Source organism: Carcharodon carcharias, chromosome 2 (assembly GCF_017639515.1).
Source record: "Carcharodon carcharias isolate sCarCar2 chromosome 2, sCarCar2.pri, whole genome shotgun sequence".
Taxonomy (NCBI): Eukaryota; Metazoa; Chordata; class Chondrichthyes; order Lamniformes; family Lamnidae; genus Carcharodon; species Carcharodon carcharias.
Genome location: NC_054468.1, coordinates 8,893,876 through 8,907,632, shown reverse-complemented (window position 1 = coordinate 8,907,632; position 13,757 = coordinate 8,893,876). Strand labels below are relative to the sequence as shown.

The 13,757-nt window shown below is 50.5% G+C and overlaps 1 protein-coding gene across 6 annotated transcripts in view; it reads left to right on the top strand.

The window, feature by feature from the left end:
* LOC121289917 (TRAF2 and NCK-interacting protein kinase-like) overlaps window positions 1–13,757 on the top strand; it is a 348,329-nt gene that overhangs the window by 177,700 nt on the left and 156,872 nt on the right. For all 6 annotated transcript variants that reach the window (XM_041209918.1, XM_041209938.1, XM_041209930.1 and 3 more), the window contains one exon: window positions 3,029–3,085. In XM_041209918.1, coding sequence (XP_041065852.1) covers window positions 3,029–3,085 — 57 coding nt within the window. The remainder of the gene's footprint in view (window positions 1–3,028; window positions 3,086–13,757) is intronic.

The following is a 13,757-nucleotide window of genomic DNA, read 5'->3' as shown; positions in this document are numbered from 1 at the left end:
GAGACATAACAGCCAATTTATGCACAGCAAGCTCCCACAAACAGCAACGTGAGAAAATGACCAGATAATCTGTTTAGTGATGTTGGTTGAGGGATAAATATTGACCAGAACACAGGGTGAACTCACCTGAACTTCTTTGAAATAGTGTCATGAGATCTTTGACATCCACTAAGTGGACAGACTTGGTTTAATGTCTCATCCAAAAGACGACACCTCTGACAGTGTGGCACCCTTTCAGTACTGTACTTGTCAGCCTGGATTATGGGTTCAAATCTCTGTGTGGGGCCTTTAGCCCATAGCCTTCTGACTCAGAGGCCAGAGCGATACCCTTGAGCCATGGCTGATAGCAAATAATAAAATTTAAATACCCTTGATATCAAAATCAAAGAAATACATTGAATGTACTCTGTCTCATTTCTTCCCCACTTGCTGCTCTTGTCCCTCTTGGATTGGACTAACCATTGTAACCACTCAATGCTCTTGATTGCTGCCCCCGTGTGGTGTGTTTTGTTACTGCAAACACAACCAAGAGCAAACCCATGCAGTGAAGGTTGGCCAAGGCATCTTCTCCTTCTCCATTTTACTTTACCTAGTCTTCTCTTACCCTCGCTCGCAGCCCCTTGAAGCAGGATCAGTGGACTGTGAGACAGGGAGAAAATTGGAGAGAGGATGAAGGTAAAGTTGAGCGTGGTATTAGCAATAACACTTTTGCTCCAGCCTTTCCTCTGCCAAATGGAATATCCCAAACATGGCATTCAGGAGTAGGAGTTACTGTGTCTCCAGGATCGTTTAAAGATTACTCTTCATGACTCCAGCTGTGAGCAAATGCAGAGGATAAATTACAGAGAGCGATACAGAATTGTGTGTTTTTGAAACAAGTTCTCTCACTTTTTTGTTAGTTTTAAAAATATTGGCCATGGAGAGGAATAAGGCTCTTTGGCAGACAGTCAAGAACCATCCAATCAGCTAACAGCCTATTTGCTTTCCAGTTGGCTGCAGGCACCATGAAGATCGATGTCTGTTGAGGGAGTGCTGCACTGTCGGAGGTGCCATCTTTTGGATCAGATGTTAAGCCAAGGCCCCTGTTCTGCCTGGTCCATATGGATGTAAAAGATCTCATGGCCATTATTTCAGGGGAGAGCTGGGGATCAGTGTTTATCCCTCACACAACATCATTAAAAAAAACAATGCTCTGGTCATTATGACATTACTGTTTGTGGGAGCTTGCTGTGTGCCAGTTGGTTGCTGTGTTTCCAACATTACAACAGTGACCACACATCAAAAAGTTTTTATTGGATCTAAAGCACTGAGACACATGGTGCTCATGAAATGCGCTATATAAATGCAATGTTTTTAAGGGTTACTAAACCAAGGCGGGCAGAAGGAGTTAGGATATAGATCAGCCATGATCTAAGTGAATGGTGGAACAGGCTCGAGGGGCTGAATGGTCTTGTACTGTTCCTACAACAGTTGAGTGACCACAGGCTCAATGATACAAAATGACTCTTTGTATTTCCACATCTTTTATTCCCGGAGTTTGTTTTAGTTTACTACCCTGTGCCTTGTTGTGTTATTCACTGAAATTCCAGTCAGAAATCACCTGCACTTCTATGAGTTAGTGTGACAGGATCTTTTATATCTACCTGAGCAGCAAGCCTGCCTTGTCATCAAAAAGTGGCACCTCCAACAATGCGGCACTCCCTCGGCACTGACCCTCCAACAGTGCTGCGCTCCCTCAGCACTGACCCTCAGACAGCGCAGTGCTCCCTCAGTACTGACCCTCAGTACTGACCCTCCGACAGTGCAGCACTCCCTTAGCACTGATCCTCCGACAGTGCGGTTCTACCTCAATACTGACCCTCAGACAGTGCGGCGCTCCGTCCGTTATGACCCTCCGACAGTGCAGCACTCCCTCAGCACTGATCCTCCGACAGTGCGGTGCTCCCTCAGCGCTGATCCTCGGACAGTGCGGCACTCCCTCAGCACTGACCCTCGGACAGCGCAGAGCTCCCTCAGCACTGACCCTCGGACAGTGCAGCACTCCCTCAGTACTGACCCTCTGACAGTGCGGCGCACCCTCAGGACTGACCCTCTGACAATGCAGCACTCCCGCAGTACTGACCCTCCGACAGTACAGCACTCCCTCAGTACTGACCCTCTGACAGTGCAGCACTCCCTCAGTACTGACCCACCGACAGTGCAGCACTCCCTCAGCACTGACGCTCTGACAGTGCAGCACTCCCTCAGTACTGACCCTGCGACAGTGCAGCACTCCCTCAGTACTGACCCTGCGACATTGCAGCACTCCCTCAGTACTGACCCTGCGACAGTGCAGCACTCCCTCAGTACTGACCCTGCGACAGTGCAGCATTCCCTCAGTACTGACCCTGCGACAGTGCGGCACTCCCTCAGTACTGACCCTCGGACAGTGCGGCGCTCCCTCAGTACCGACCCTGCGACAATGCAGCACTCCCTCAGCACTGACCCTCTGACAGTGCAGCACTCCCTCAGCACTGACCCTCTGACAGTGCAGCACTCCCTCAGTACTGACCCTGCGACAGTGCAGCACTCCCTCAGTACTGACCCTCCGACAGTGCAGCGCTCCCTCAGTACTGACCCTCTGGCAGTGCAGCACTCCCTCAGTACTGACACTCTGACAGTGCAGCACTCCCTCAGTACTGATCCTCCGACAGTGCAGCACTCCCTCAGTACTTACCCTCCGACATTGCAGCACTCCCTCAGCACTGACCCTCTGACAGTGCAGCACTCCCTCAATACTGACCCTCCGACAGTGCGGCACAGTGAGTGTCAGCCTGGATATTGTTCTGAGGGCCTTGGTATGAGACTTGAACTCATGACCTTCTCCCTCAGAGATAGGAGGTGCCGGCAGTAGTGTCAAGGTTGACCAAAGGCCAGCAGGCTGTAATCTGGGCTGTGTACTCTCTTTCCTTCTGGGACGGTGACACCTCTAGCCAGAGTTCAGTGTGCATTCACTTCACTAATGCTGCTATACCTTATATTTCCACAGGGGCGACATGTCAAGACAGGACAGCTCGCAGCGATCAAGGTTATGGATGTCACTGGGGTAAGATATCTCCCTTCATTGAGACTGGGCTGCCTTGACTATAGACCCATTGAACATGGTGTTATAGAGTTAAGCACACGTGCTGCAAATACGCCTCAGATTCCTTCAAATAGCTCAACATATAGACTGTTGTCAGGTTCGAAGTGACAGTCAAGGTCATGGATGCCATGATGGTGTTGACTGATTTTACAAAGCAGTAATGTCCAAAGCAGATGTCTAACTGCTGTCAGTCACCTTCTGACGCAGAGCCCATGGACCCATGCTAAGACATCCTTTTTTTCTCAATCCCAGTGCATATGGAGGGGATTAAAACCAATATGTCGGTGGGAATTCCTTAGAAGTAGAGGAGTTCCCCACTTAGATGAGGGATGGGGTGGGCTTTGGATTCTGTAGCACAGAGAGTAGCACTGGATGGAGCAGGACCTGGCCTGGTTCAGCGAGTTCCATCAATAGGAGAGCAATGGCCGAGATCCAGTAGGTGGATGTGATGGGTGGCAATGAATGGGAGTGGAATAGCTTGGAGTGGGGAGGCATGGAGTATTATAGTATTAACTGGGGACTGGGGTACAGTATTGGTGGGGACAGGTCTGTCTATGTATAACACTGGGGTACAGTACTGGTGGGGACAGGTCTGTCACTGTGTAACACTGGGGTACAGAAGTGGTGGGGCCAGGTCTGTCACTGTATAACGCTGGGGTACAGTACTGGTGGGGACAGGTCTGTCACTGTGTAACACTGGGGTACAGAAGTGGTGGGGCCAGGTCTGTCACTGTATAACACTGGGGTACAGTACTGGTGGGGACAGGTCTGTCACTGTATAACACTGGGGTGCAGTACTGGTGGGGACAGGTCTGTCACTGTATAACACTGGGGTGCAGTACTGGTGGAAACAGGCCTGTCACTGTATAACACTGGGGTACAGTACTGGTGGGGACAGGTCTGTCAGTGTATAACACTGGGGTACAGTACTAGTGGGGAGAGGTCTTTCACTGTATAACACTGGGGTACAGTACAGGTGGGGACGGGTCTGTTACTGTGTAACACTAGGGTACAGTACTGGTGGGGACAGGTCTGTTATTGTATAACACTGATGTACAGTACTGGTGGGAACAGGTCTGTTACTGTATAACACTGGGGTACAATACTGGTGGGGATGTGTCTGTCACTGTATAACGCTGGGGTACAGTACTGGTGGGGACAGGTCTGTCACTGTATAACACTGGTGTACAGTACTGGTGGGGACAGGTCTGTCACTGTATAACACTGGGGTACAGTACTGGTGGGGACAGGTCTGTCACTGTATAACACTGGGCTACAGTAATGGTGGGGACGGGTCTGTCAATGTATAGCACTGGGGTACAGTACTGGTGGGGACAGGTCTCACTGTATAACATTGGCGTACAGTATTGGGGGTGACGGGACTGTCATTGTTAAACAAGGGGGTACAGAACTCGTGGGGACAGGTCTGTTACTGTATAACACTGGGGTACAGTACTGGTGGGGACAGGTCTGTCACTGTAGAACACTGGGGTACAGTACTGGTGGGGACAGGTCTGTCACTGTACAACACTGGGGTACAGTACTGGTGGGGACAGGTCTGTCACTGTATAACACTGGGGTACAGTACTGGTGGGGAGAGGTCTGTCAGTGTATAACACTGGGGTACAGTACTGGTGGGGACGGGTCTGTCACTGTGTAACACTGGGGTACAGTACTGGTGGGGACGGGTCTGTCACTGTATAACACTGGGGTACAGTACTGGTGGGGACGGGTCTGTCACTGTATAACACTGGGGTACAATACTGGTGGGGATGGGTCTGTTGCTGTATAACACTGGGGTACAGTACTGTTGGGGACGGGTCTGTCACTGTATACCACTGGCGTACAATACTGGTGGGGATGAGTCTGTCACTGTATAACACTGGGGTACAGTACAGGTGGGGACGGATCTGTCTCTGTATAACACTGGGGTACAGTACAGGTGGGGATGGGTCTGTCTCTGTATAACACTGGGGTACAGTACTGGTGGGGACTGGTCTGTCACTGTATAACACTGGGGTACAGTACTAGTGCGGACAGGTTTGTCACCGTATAACACTGGGTTACAGTACTGGTGGGGACGGGTCTCACACTGTATAACACTGGGGTACAGTACTGGTGGCGACGTGTCTGTCACTTTATAACATTGGGGTACAGTACAGGTGGGGACGGGTCTGTCTCTGTATAACACTGGGGTACAGTACTGGTGGGGACTGGTCTGTCACTGTATAACACTGGAGTACAGTACTGGTTGTAATGGTCTCACTGTTTAACACTGGGGTACAGTATTGGTGGGGACGGGTCTCACACTGTATAACACTGGGGTACAGTACTGGTGGGGACGTGTCTGTCACTTTATAACATTGGGGTACAGTACAGGTGGGGACGGGTCTGTCAGTGTATAACACTGGGATACAGTACTGGTGGGGACAGGTCTGTTACTGTATAACATTGGGGTACAATACTGGTGGGGATGTGTCTGTCACTGTATAACACTGGGGTACAGTACTGGTGGGGTCAGGTCAGTCACTGTATAACACTGGGGTACAGTACTGGTGGGGACAGGTCTGTCACTGTATAACACTGGGGTACAGTACTGGTGGGGACAGGTCTGTCACTGTATAACACTGGGGTACAGTACTGATGGGGACAGGTTTGTCACTTTATAACACTGGGTTACAGTACTGGTGGGGACGGGTCTCACACTGTATAACATTGGGGTACAGTACTGGTGGCGACGTGTCTGTCACTTTATAACATTGGGGTACAGTACAGGTGGGGACGGGTCTGTCTCTGTATAACACTGGGGTACAGTACTGGTGGGGACTGGTCTGTCACTGTATAACACTGGAGTACAGTACTGGTGGTAACGGTCTCACTGTTTAACACTGGGGTACAGTATTGGTGGGGACGGGTCTCACACTACATAACACTGGGGTACAGTACTGGTGGGGACGTGTCTGTCACTTTATAACATTGGGGTACAGTACAGGTGGGGACGGGTCTGTCAGTGTATAACACTGGGATACAGTACTGGTGGGGACAGGTCTGTTACTGTATAACATTGGGGAACAATACTGGTGGGGATGTGTCTGTCACTGTATAACACTGGGGTACAGTACTGGTGGGGTCAGGTCAGTCACTGTATAACAATGGGGTACAGTACTGGTGGGGACAGGTCTGTCACTGTATAACACTGGGGTACAGTACTGATGGGGACAGGTTTGTCACTTTATAACACTAGGGTACAGTACTGGTGGGTACAGGTCTCACACTGTATAACACTGGGGTACAGTACTGGTGGGGACGGGTCTGTCTCTGTATAACACTGGGGTACAGTACAGGTGGGGATGGGTCTGTCTCTGTATAACACTGTGGTACAGTACTGGTGGGGACAGGTCTGTCACTGTATAACACTGGGGTACAGTACTGGTGGTGAGAGGTCTGTCACTGTATAACACTGGGGTACAGTACTGGTGGAGACAGGTCTGTTAATCTATAACACTGGGATACACTACTGGTGGGGACGGGTCTGTCACTGTCTAACACTGGGGTACAATACTGGTGGGGACAGGTCTGTCGCTCTGTAACACTGGGGTACAGTACTGGTGGGGATGTGTCTATCACTGTATAACACTTGGGTACAGAACTGGTTGAGTCAGGTCTGTCACTGTATAACACTGGGATACCGTGCAGGTGGGGACAGGTCTGTCACTGTATAACACTGGGGTACAGTACTGGTGGGGACGGATCTGTCACTGTATAACACTGGGGTACAGTACTGGTGGGGACAGGTCTGTCACTGTATAACAGTGGGGTACAGTACTGGTGGGGACAGGTCTGTCACTGTATAACACTGGGGTACAGTACTGGTGTGGACGGGTCTGTCACTGTATAACACTGGGGTACAGTATTGGTGGGGAGAGGTCTGTCAGTGTATAACACTGGGGTACAGTACTGGTGTGGATGGGTCTGTCACTGTGTAATACTGGGTTTCAGTACTGGTGGGGACAGGTATGTTACTGTATAACACTGGGGTACAGTACTGGTGGGGACAGGTCTGTCACTGTATAACACTGGGGTACAGTACTGGTGGGGACAGATCTGTCACTGTATAACACTGGGGTACAGTACTGGTGTGGACGGGTCTGTCACTGTATAACACTGGGGTACAGTATTGGTGGGGAGAGGTCTGTCAGTGTATAACACTGGGGTACAGTACTGGTGGGGACGGGTCTGTCACTGTGTAATACTGGGTTTCAGTACTGGTGGGGACAGGTATGTTACTGTATAACACGGGTACAGTACTGGTGGGGACAGGTCTGTTACTGTATAACATTGGGGTACAATACTGGTGGGGCTGTGTCTGTCACTGTATAACACTGGGGTACAGTACTGGTGGGGACAGGTCTGTCACTGTATAACACTGGGTTTCAGTACTGGTGGGGACAGGTATGTTACTGTATAACATGGGTACAGTACTGGTGGGGACAGGTCTGTTACTGTATAACATTGGGGTACAATACTGGTGGGGCTGTGTCTGTCACTGTATAACACTGGGGTACAGTACTGGTGGGGACCGGTCTGTCACTGTATAACACTGGGGTACAGTACTGGTGGGGACAGGTTTGTCACCGTATAACACTGGGTTACAGTACTGGTGGGGACGGGTCTCACACTGTATAACACTGGGGTTCAGTATTGGTGGGGACGGCTCTGTCACTGTATAACACTGGGGTACAGTACTTGTTAGGACAGGTCTGTCATTGTATAACACTGGGGAACCGTACTTGTGGGGGGTAGGTCTGTCAGTGTATAACACTGGGGTACAGTACTGGTGGGGAGAGGACTTTCACTGTATAACACTGGGGTACATTACTGGTGGGGACGGGTCTGTCACTGTATAACACTGGGGTACAGTACTGGTGGGGACAGGTCTGTTACTGTATAACACTGGTGTACAGTACTGGTGGGGACGGGTCTGTTACTGTATTACACTGTGGTACAGTCCTGGTGGGGACAGGTCTGTCACTGTATAACACTGGGGTACAGTACTGGTGAGGACAGGTCTGTTACTGTATAACACCAGGGTACAGTACTGGAGGGGACAGGTCTGTCACTGTATATCAGTGGAGTAGAGCGCTGGTGTGGACTGGTCTGTCACTGTATAACACTGGGGTACAGTACTAGTGGGGACAGGTCTATCATTGTTAACACTGGGGTCCAGTACTGATGAGTACTGGGTCTCTCAGTGTATAACACTGGGGTACAGTACTGGTGTGGACAGGTCTGTGACTGTATAACCCTGGATTACATTACTGGTGGGGACGGGTCTGTCACTTTATAACCTGGGGTACAGAACTGGTGGGGACAGGTCTGTCTCTGTATAATATTGGGGTACAGTTCTGGTGGGGACGGGTCTGTCACTGTATAACACTGGGGTACAGTACTGGTGGGGACGGATCTGTCACAGTATAACACTGGGGTACAGTACTGGTGGGGAGAGGTCTGTCACTGCATAACGCTTTGGTACAGTACTGGTGGGGACAGTTATGTCAGTGTATAACACTGGGGTACAATATAAGTGCGGACAGGTCCATCACTGTTTAACACTGGGGTACAGTACTGGTGGGGACGGATCTGTCACTGTATAGCACTGGGGTACTGTACTGGTGCGGATGGGTCTGTCACTGTATAACACTGGGGTACAGTACTGGTGGAGACAGGTCTGTTAATCTATAACACTGGGATACACTACTGGTGGGGACGGGTCTGTCACTGTCTAACACTGGGGTACAATACTGGTGGGGACAGGTCTGTCGCTCTGTAACACTGGGGTACAGTACTGGTGGGGATGTGTCTATCACTGTATAACACTTGGGTACAGAACTGGTTGAGTCAGGTCTGTCACTGTATAACACTGGGATACCGTGCAGGTGGGGACAGGTCTGTTACTGTATAACACTAGGGTACAGTATTGGTGGGGACAGGTCTGTCACTGTATAACACTGGGATACAGTGCAGGTGGGGACGGGTCTGTTCATGTATAACACTGTGGTACAGTACTGGTAGGGAGGGGTTGTTCTCTGTATAACACTGGGGTACAGTATTGGTGTGGACGGGTCTGTCACTGTATAACGCTGGGGTACAGTACTGGTGGGGACGGATCTGTCACTGTATAACACTGGGGTACAGTACTGGTGGGGACAGGTCTGTCACTGTATAACACTGGGGTACAGTACTGGTGGGGACAGGTCTGTCACTGTATAACACTGGGGTACAGTACTGGTGGGGACAGGTCTGTCACTGTATAACACTGGGGTACAGTACTGGTGGGGAGAGGTCTGTCAGTGTATAACACTGGGGTACAGTACTGGTGGGGAGAGGTCTGTCAGTGTATAACACTGGGGTACAGTACTGGTGGGGACGGGTCTGTCACTGTGTAATACTGGGTTTCAGTACTGGTGGGGACAGGTATGTTACTGTATAACATTGGGGTACAATACTGGTGGGGCTGTGTCGGCCACCGTATAACACTGGGGTACAGTACTGGTGGGGATAGGTCTGTCACTGTATAACACTGAGGTACAGTACTGGTGGGGACAGGTCTGTCACTGTATAACACTGGGGTACAGTACTGGTGGGGACAGGTTTGTCACTTTATGACACTGGGTTACAGTACTGGTGGGGACGGGTCTCACACTGTATAACACTGCGGTACAGTACTGGTGGGGACGTGTCTGTCACTTTATAACATTTGGGTACAGTACTGGTGGGGATGGGTCTCACACTGTATAACACTGGGGTACAGTACTGGTGGGGACGGGTCTGTCACTTTAAAACATTGGGGTACAGTACAGGTGGGGACGGGTCTGTCAGTGTATAACACTGGGGTTCAGTACTGGTGGGTCGGGTCTGTCACTGTATAACACTGGGGTACAGTACTGGTGGGGACAGGTCTGTTACTGTATAACATTGGTGTACAATACTGGTGGGGATGTGTCTGTCACTGTATAACGCTGGGGTACAGGACTGGTGGGGTCAGGTCAGTCACTGTATACCACTGGTGTACAGTACTGGTGGGGACAGGTCTGTCACTGTATAACACTGGGGTACAGTACTGGTGGGGACAGGTCTGTCACTGTATAACACTGGGGTACAGTACTGGTGGGGACAGGTCTGTCACTGTATAACACTGGGGTACAGTACTGGTGGGGACAGGTTTGTCACTTTGTAACACTGGGTTACAGTACTGGTGGGGACAGGTCTCACACTGTATAACACTGGGGTACAGTACTGGTGGGGACGTGTCTGTCACTTTATAACATTGGGGTACAGTACAGGTGGGGACGGGTCTATCTCTGTATAACACTGGGGTACAGTACAGGTGGGGATGGGTCTGTCTCTGTATAACACTGGGGTACAGTACTGGTGGGGACAGGTCTGTCACTGTATAACACTGGGGTACAGTACTGGTGGGGACAGGTCTGTCACTGTATAACACTGGGGTACAGTACTGGTGGTGAGAGGTCTGTCACTGTATAACACTGGGGTACAGTACTGGTGGGGACGGGTCTGTCACTGTGTAACACTGGGGTTCAGTACTCTTGGGGACAGGTATGTTACTGTATAACACGGGAACAGTGCAGGTGGGGACAGGTCTGTTACTGTATAACATTGGGGTACAATACTGCTGGGGATGTGTCTGTCACTGTATAACACTGGGGTACAGTACTGGTGGGGACAGGTCTGTCACTTTATAACACTGGGGTACAGTACTAGTGGGGACAGGTCTGTCACTGTATAACACTGGGGTACAGTACTGGTGGGGACAGGTTTGTCACTTTATGACACTGGGTTACATTACTGGTGGGGACGGGTCTCACACTGTATAACACTGGAGTACAGTACTGGTGGCGACGTGTCTGTCACTTTATAACATTGGGGTACAGTACAGGTGGGGACGGGTCTGTCTCTGTATAACACTGGGGTACAGTACAGTTGGGGACGGGTCTGTCTCTATAACACTGGAGTACAGTACTGGTGGTAACGGTCTCACTGTATAACACTGGGGTTCAGTATTGGTGGGGACGGCTCTGTCACTGTATAACACTTGGGTACAGTACTTGTGGGGACAGGTCTGTCATTGTATAACACTGGGGAACCATACTTGTCGGGGGTAGGTCTGTCAGTGTATAACACTGTGGTACGTTACTGGTGGGGACGGGTCTGTCACTGTATAACACTGGGGTACAGTACTGGTGGGGAGAGGTCTGTTACTGTATAACACTGGTGTACAGTACTGGTGAGGACGGGTCTGTTACTGTATTACACTGTGGTACAGTACTGGTGGGGACGGGTCTGTCACTGTATAACACTGGGGTACAGTACTGGTGAGGACAGGTCTGTCACTGTATAACACCGGGGTACAGTACTGGAGGGGACAGGTCTGTCACTGTATAACACTGGAGTAGAGCGCTGGTGTGGACAGGTCTGTCACTGTACAACACTGGGGTACAATACTGGTGGGGACAGGTCTAACTCTGTATAACACTGGGGTCCAGTACTGATGAGTACTGGGTCTCTCAGTGTATAACATTGGGGTACAGTACTGGTGGGGACAGGTCTGTGACTGTATAACCCTGGATTACATTACTGATGGGTACGGGTCTGTCACTTTATAACACTGGGGTACAGAACTGGTGGGGACAGGTCTGTCTCTGCATAACATTGGGGTACAGTTCTGGTGGGGACAGGTCTGTCACTGTCGAACACTGGGGTACTGTGCTGTTGGGGACGGTTCTGTCCCTGTATAACACTGGGGTACAGTACTGGTGGGGAGGGGTCTGTCACTGTATAACACTGGGGTACAGTACTGGTGCGGATGGGTCTGTCACTGTATAACACTGGCATACAGTACTGGTGGGGACAGGTCTGTTGCTGTATAACATTGGGGTACAATACTGGTGGGGCTGTGTCTGTCACTGTATAACACTGGGGTACAGCACTGGTGGGGATAGGTCTGTCACTGTATAACACTGGGGTACAGTACTGGTGGGGACAGGTCTGTCACTGTATAACACTGTGGTACATTCCTGGTGGGGACAGGTCTGTCACTGTATAACACTGGGGTACAGTACTTGTGGGTACAGGTCTGTCACTGTATAACACTGGGGTACAGTACTGGTGTGGACAGGTCTGTCACTATAACACTGGGGTACAGTACTGGTGGAGGCAGGTTTGTCGCTTTATGACACTGGGTTACAGTACTGGTGGGGACGGGTCTCACACTGTATAACACTGGGATACAGTACTGGTGGGGACGTGTCTGTCACTTTATAACATTGGGGTACAGTACAGGTGGGGACGGGTCTCACACCGTATAACACTGGGGTACAGTACTGGTGGGGACGTGTCTGTCACTTTATAACATTGGGGTACAGTACAGGTGGGGACGGGTCTGTCAGTGTATAACACTGGGGTACAGTACTGCTGGGGACGGGTCTGTCACTGTATAACACTGGGGTACAGTACTGGTGGGGACAGGTCTGTCACTGTATAACATTGGGGTACAATGCTGGTGGGGATGTGTCTGTCACTGTATAACACTGGGGTACAGTACTGGTGGGGTCAGGTCAGTCACTGTATACCACTGGGGTACAGTACTGGTGGGGACAGGTCTGTTACTGTTTAACACTGGGGTACAGTACTGGTGGGGACAGGTCTGTCACTTTATAACACTGTGGTACAGTACTGGTGGGGACAGGTCTGTTACTGTTTAACACTGGGGTACAGTACTGGTGGGGACAGGTTTGTCACTTTTTAACACTGGGTTACAGTACTGGTGGGGACAGGTCTCACACTGTATAAAACTGGGGTACAGTACTGGTGGGGACGTGTCTGTCACTTTTTAACATTGGGGTACAGTACAGGTGGGGACGGGTCTGTCTCTGTATAACACTGGGGTACAGTACTGGTGTGGACGGGTCTGTCACTGTATAACGCTGGGGTACAGTACTGGTGGGGACGGATCTGTCACTGTATAACACTGGGGTACAGTACAGGTGGGGACAGGTCTGTCACTGTATAACACTGGGGTACAGTACTGGTGGGGACAGGTCTGTCACTGTATAACACTGGGGTACAGTACTGGTGTGGACAGGTCTGTCACTGTATAACACTGGGGTACAGTACTGGTGGTGAGAGGTCTGTCAGTGTATAACACTGGGGTACAGTACTGGTGGGGAGAGGTCTGTTACTGTATAACACTGGTGTACAGTACTGGTGAGGACGGGTCTGTTACTGTATTACACTGTGCTACAGTACTGGTGGGGACGGGTCTGTCACTGTATAACACTGGGGTACAGTACTGGTGAGGACTGGTCTGTCACTGTATAACACCGGAGTACAATACTGGTGGGGACAGGTCTGTCACTGTATAAAACCGATGTACAATAATGGTGGGGATGTGTCTGTCACGGTCTAACACTGGGGTACAGTACTGATGGGTACAGGGTCTATCAGTGTATAACACTGGGGTACAGTACTGGTTGGGACAGGTTTGTCACTGTATAACACTGGGGTACAGTACTGGTTGGGACAGGTCTGTCACTGTATATCACTGGGGTACAGT